Source organism: Terrapene carolina, unplaced genomic scaffold, assembly GCF_002925995.2.
Source record: "Terrapene carolina triunguis isolate 2854851 unplaced genomic scaffold, T_m_triunguis-2.0 Scaffold211, whole genome shotgun sequence".
Lineage (NCBI taxonomy): Eukaryota > Metazoa > Chordata > Testudines > Emydidae > Terrapene > Terrapene triunguis.
This window is the reverse complement of record NW_020664562.1, coordinates 35,653,168-35,659,850: the sequence shown is the minus strand read 5'-3', so window position 1 is coordinate 35,659,850 and position 6,683 is coordinate 35,653,168. Positions and strand designations below refer to the sequence as shown.

Below are 6,683 nucleotides of genomic sequence, written 5' to 3'. Positions count from 1 at the left end.
CAGAGCCCTAACCCCCTCCCATACCCCAAACCCCTCATCCCCAGCTCCGTTGGGTCGCATAAAGAGCATCAACAATTTCTTCAACTGGGTCGCCAGAAAATTTTTTGAAAACCACTGCTGTAGATTATAACAGCACTTGAAAGAAAAAATAATTGCATGTAGCTCATGTTAATGTTACTGTGCTGCATTATCTCACAATAACTGGCAATTATCTTGTCGCTACTGTAGGTCCACCTCTGCCTATTTTTTTCAATATGTTTATTCTACATGCAAGTTTAATACATATAAACTTCGGAAAAATCACAAGCACTGCTTATGTTAATTTTTCCAGGTGAACTTTTATGTCATTAATAATGTGCCAATGCTACTCTAGCAGACCAAAAATCATTTCCTTTCTAAATGTTACATTTGATTTGTCAGATGTGATTTGTCATGGATACATCTTTAAAATTATAGTTGCCATTTTTACTAGGGCTACAGCTTTTTAGAAAATATTAACTACCTAACTTCAGTTTAGGCTACTAACACTTTAATGTTAAACAGATTTTGAGAGAGATCCCAGAAGGCTACAGAATTCCTTAGGGTAACCAACTTGATTTGGGCAGTGAATTATTGCCTTTTAAGATCCAGCTAGATTTTAAGTCAGCATCCATAATTGTATAAAATTTAGACCATATCGGCTTCACCCCTAGAAAGACTTATTCACATACCTAGTGTCACACTGAGGCCAAGGACAACTGGGGCTGTTCTATACTGAAAACTTACATTGGCATAGCTATGTCTGTCTGAGGTGTCAAAAATCCACACCTCTGGGAGATGTAACTATGTCTATCTAACCCCCAGTGTAGACAGTGCTAGGTCGATGGAAGAATTCGTCCATTGACCTAGCTTCCACCTCTTGGGAAGGTGGGTTAACTACAGTGATGGCAGAACTGCTGCTATTGCTGTAGTAAGTGTATACGCACCCTATAGTGGTGCAGCTGCAGCGTTTTAAGTGTAGACATACCCTCACATAAGTATAGACTGATTGTCTGAGTAAGAGTTCCTAGGATTGGTTCCTAGTTAAAGAACCAATGACCCTTTAGTGATTTTTTTTTTATTTTGAAAAAAATTTTTTTGCAGAGTTGATTGGGCTGGTACATCTAAACAACAAAAAAACAAGCAATAGTTGATTTTCCAATTGCCTGGAATTATAGCAAATTTTAGAGGATTTTTAATGCTGATGACCACCATTTTATTAGGCTTTATATAATCACATAATTTTTAGAAATAACATCAATTGTTTTAAACTTTCTCAGATGTCAGTCCTTCATTTTGTGGTTATCTGAACAGGAAAGCTCTCAAATCAGATTAATTTTATCGAAGCAACAGCAATCTGGGGAAAAATAAACATTCAGATAGCAAAAGATAAGCCTGGGCTACTACTGTATGTTTCTGTTAAGCATTAGAGATTCCTATGGAATGCATATATGCTCAGCTAACCCTGTTTATACCATGTCGTTAAGTCTATAGGGAAGTTAAAGCAGTTGGTGTACCTGGATATGTCAAAAAACAGGATAGAAACTGTTGACTTGGATGTATCAGGATGTGAAGCACTTGAAGATCTCCTATTGTCATCCAATATGTTACAACAACTGCCAGACTCTCTAGGTGAGAAGAGTAAATGCTGATTGATAAGCTTTTAAATTTGTTGGTGTTATTTATATCTCTGTAGCAGACAAGGGCCTGAGTTACCAAACTAGAATCCAGACCTGAATATAAACTACCCCCAAGTTCAAGAGTTGTTTATATTTGGTGATCTGGATCAAATTGCAAAGATAGTATCTGCATCTAGATACAAACTTTCCCCCATGTTTGGAGGAACTGAGATCTGGGTGTTCTAGTTCTGGATCATCTCTACTTTACAGTAAAGAAAGGTGTTATTGGTCAAGTCAATCCGATGTCAATTTGATAGTGTGTATGACAGTCCATTTATATATACTAATTGCTTTAAAATCTAAGGGACAAATCCTGCTCTGTTACAATGGTGCAACCGAAATTGACACCAATGGGGATGCACCAATATAAGTGGGAGAAGACATGGGGTCAAAATATTTTATTTTCTGTTTTTGACTATTTGGTTTACATATAATTTCTAATGGAATTATTATTACTTCTGCAATTACAGATACTTACAAAACAAATATGCATATTCCTGTAAATAATTACTTTTTTGTTACTTTGCAATCTTACTTTACTTTACACTATTTAAAAAAAGTTCTAAACTGTTCAATCTAAAAGATTTGTATTATTTTTATCAGAATATGCCATATACTTAAAATAATCTGATAATAGTAAAGGCCATATTATTAGACATGGTATGTAGATAGATGACATTCAAGTTGAGTCCTTTTCATCTAAGTATTGTATGTTCATTTTCTATGCATGGTCAGCATCTTTATTTGGTATTACAAAGTTTAAACATGTCAAATACAATTTAATTTTAAGTGCCAAATGCAAATATTGGGCCCCGTTCAGCAAAGCACTTAAGCATATGCTTAACTTTCAGCCCATGCTTAAGAGTTTAGCTGAATCAAGGCCATTTTCAGTTAAATATATGGAAATATTTTATCTTCATTAAAAATGAAATGTACACCTCTACCCCACTATAATGCGACCCGATATAACACGGGTTTGCATATAGCGCGGTAGCAGCGGGGCTCTGGCGGCGCATTAAAGGGTCCGGGGCTCTGGCTGCTGCGGGGAGCCCCGGGCCCTTTAAATCACCGCCGGAGCCCTGCCGCCACTACCCCGGGGCTGCGTCAGCAGGGCTCGGCCGGCGATTTAAAGGGCCTGGGGCTCCCTGCAGCCGGAGCCCCGGGCTCTTTAAATCACCACTGGAGCCCTGCCACCGCTACCCCGATATAACGGTGTTTCATCTATAACGCGGTAGGGATTTTTGGCTCCCCACAACCGCATAATATCGGGGTAGAGGTGTATATAGAACAAAGTCATTTTGACTGTATTACATTTTCATAATTTCTTTTCATGTCTTGCCCTGATTCAACAAAGTACTTAAGCACATACCTAACTTGACTTCATTGGGACTATGCTTTCAAATAGGCAAATACTTTCTGATTTGGTGCCTAAATCCACAGTTAATCATCTGAGACACTTTTGTTAGCTCTGAGTTATTTGCTTTGAATATAAGATTACAAATGTATAATTTAAAAACCTTTGACACTGAAATTAAAATAAAATTTTAGGGACAAATCCTGATCTGTTTGCTAAATCCAAAGTAGGCATGGAAGTCAAAACGTTTCTCCAGTTCTACGCTGGTAATAGTTAAAACAGAATTTAGCGTGTAGAAATTTGATTTGTAAAAGATCAGTTAAAACAATTTGTTAATCACCCTACCACTGTGCCCATAGCAACCATTATGCAAGTTGGTCTTCCAGCTAACTGAAAAAAAAGGAGTATTGCCTCTTTAAGGGCTCCCTGACAGCAGATTGGGAAAAGAGGGAAAGTATACAGGGATGGACAGGAAGGGCAGAACAATGTCACTGTATTGTCCTTTCTGCTGACTGGATGAGTGGTGGGATATTTACATGCAGCCACAGAGAGGCGCTCCGTACCAGGATGGGACCAGCTGATGCACCTTGTATGCTCTTTGGCAGCCTGGGAGCAGACACAGGATGCAAATATGGAAGGAATCTGTGGATATCTGGGAATCCAGCTAGGGTGTCAGGGAGGCAGCCAAGCATTTTTCTGGTGACTTGCTGTGGCAGATGTCTAATGCAGGTACTTGGTATGGAAGGAATATGGTTATCAAATAAAATAGATTGGACAAGGTTTTGAAGTAAAGTATCCCTTTGAAGGATTTGAAGGAAAGCTAAATAAGGGGGGTCTCTCACATCTGCACCAGCATGCTACATGAATCTGCTACAGGAAATGCTCCCACATTGGCCGTCCACCCTGGAAGAAAGATAGGAGGCCATGGATGGGTTTAATTAGGTCACAACCTAAGTTCCCTATAAGCTGCACAGCTGCGCAGCAGCCTTCTTAGCGCCGCACAGGCGCTCAGGGAACCAATTTAACCAAAAAATCTTCTTGTTTTGTTGGTTTTTTTGTCAGTCCATTACTCTTTTCTCTTAACTCCTGCTATTGTTGCCATCGGAATACAGGAGTTTCACATTCCCCATCTGTGAATGTAGACCCTAGTCTGCATATATTTGTGCATGTGCTTAACTTGAAGCACATAAATAACTCCATTCATACTTGAAGTTAAGCATGTGCATTCAGGATTGAAGGTATATTGTGTATGCTGCAATACCGACTTAGTACAATATGTACTTAGAACAGACTAAATTCTCTCTACCCACATATCTGTCATTTAAAATACCTTTCTCTGTTTTGTAGGATTGTTGAAAAGGCTTACAACGCTAAAAGTAGATGACAATCAGCTTACAGTACTGCCCAATGCAATTGGAAAGTAAGTAGAAGAAATTTTATATGATTCAGCATCTCTAACATTAGGAGCAACCTGCCTTGCTTTGCCATATGCATATTGTTTTGAAAGAGACAAAAGTAAAATAATCTACTGAAATGAGAACTAATTTAAGAATCTGAGTCTAATTCTCATCTTATGTTTGAAGTCAAGGAGTTACACTAGTGTATATAAGCAGAAAATCACATGCCATTATCTGTTATGTTTTCCATATACAAAGAGCAAAGATATATTTTCAGTCTAAAGTATTTGTAGTTCAGATCAATACAGGAACAAAACTGGAAAGAAAAAAAGTAAAGTCTTCTCTCAAGAAGTGTGTCTCTCTTCAGTGATGGCTTCTACTGAATTCTGAGAACAAAATGGCTGCCAAACTTTACACACATGAACATTGCTTAGAATTTTTAAAGGAGTAGAACATATTGCATAAAACAAAAGGAATGACAGTTTCATAGGTACATATTACACAGTGTGGATAATACTGTATAAATAATTTCATAACAGTGTTCTGCTATAACTCCTTAACTCTGTAGTTGTATGAGAAGTTATTTGGTTCTTGATCTTGGTCAGGGGTTCTCAAACTGGGGATCGGGAGCTGTCAACCTCCACCCCAAGCCCCGCTTGCCTCCAGCATTTATAATGGTGTTAAATATATTTAAAAGTGTTTTTAATTTATAAGGGGGATCGCACTCAGAGGCTTGCGATGTGAAAGGGGTCGCCAGTAAAAAAAGTTTGAGACCCACTATTCTTGATACAATATAATCTGTCAGTTGTACTGGAGTTCATAGTGCTTTTTTTATTTAGTCTTGGGTTTATTGTGGAGTTAAAGCTCAAATTCATTACAAAATTCAAGACCGATGGAAACCTCTCTCTAAAACGGTGAAAAGATTTACCTACTTTTCAACTAGACTGCAATTATATGCATTCTTTTTTGATAGAAAACTGATATAGAGCTGACACTTTTGTCTTAAAAGCATTTTTCCCCTCTACCGTTTTTACTGCTGCAATGTGGATCAAATGAATGCTTGTAGGGATTTTTAGAATATACTATATTGTCTACTAGAATTTAATATCGCATCTGCATGCAGTAGGATTTTTAAAGAACAAGTTTGTTCAAGCAATACAGTTTTTCAGGACATGAATAGTTTGTCTTGTGTAAGAGAGATTGACAATGTGCTCTACCTATACAATTTAAAAAAATTAACATAAAACAGTCAGCATTTTGCTAAATCATATTCCTTTTGAAATTATCTGTTTTTAAAGCATTTTCCAGATGTTTAACCTGAGTTTAATAAGCAGTAGTGCAAACAAATAGATACCTGAATTATGGCGTTCATTCAGATGCTTGCTTTGTTAGAGATTTTATTTTATTTTTATCTTTCTTTTTAGGTAGGTATTTATGGTAAGTATAGTGATTGAATATCCATCACATGAAATGTTATATTTGAATATTTTTATATTATTGCATTTTAATTTATATAAAGGTGCCCAGAGCTTGGACTTGGCATTTATTTAAAAGCTCTAAATCCAAATATGTTCTTGTTGATAGAACATAGATTATTTTTTTCTGATTCATTAGATACAGAACTACTGCAAACCGGAATGAAGTTAGAGAACCTCTGAACAAATAGCAAAATGTTGCAAGTGGATCCCACTTGTGAGCCACAGGAAACTCACTCTGCAGCTTAGTATGGTGGACAGAGCATTCCCACACTCCTCACTCTAGTAAAGCCCTCTTCAGCAAACCCTGCTTTTACTCCAGACAGTGTTCTTAGGTCTGGCTCTGTCCTGAAGACTTCATTGTAAAGCTCTCTTGAATAGCCAAAAATACATAGATTTAAGTGTATTCTGACTCAATACCAAATATATTAAGGCCTGTAGCACTGCTTTAGTCTCTACTCTGTATAACTAGCGCTTTAACAAGTACCCACTCCAGCCTGTATTTGTTTTTTGCAGGATCTTTCAATAATAACTTAATTAACTGTTGGTATGACATTCAAAAAAATTCTAAATTCTGCAACATTACAGCAGTAAGCAATGAAAGCTGAATTTTGGCTTGACATAGCTTACCTGATGAAGGGTCATTGGATTTATGTGATGTGCATTGATGTGTAGCAATAGAAGGTTTCATGAATCCTATGAGACAAAGTCTATATAGCAGTAAATATTGAAAGCCAGGTAGATCTGAAGATGATAGAAA

General features: G+C 37.2%; 1 protein-coding gene across 1 annotated transcript in view; it reads left to right on the top strand.

Annotated features, from left to right (window-relative positions):
* The window catches only part of LOC113407421 (leucine-rich repeat-containing protein 7-like), a 249,087-nt gene that overhangs the window by 148,448 nt on the left and 93,956 nt on the right, over positions 1–6,683 (top strand). The window contains exons 9-10 of the mRNA XM_029912418.1: positions 1,506–1,650; positions 4,399–4,471. Of these exons, the coding sequence (XP_029768278.1) occupies positions 1,506–1,650; positions 4,399–4,471 (218 nt within the window). The remainder of the gene's footprint in view (positions 1–1,505; positions 1,651–4,398; positions 4,472–6,683) is intronic.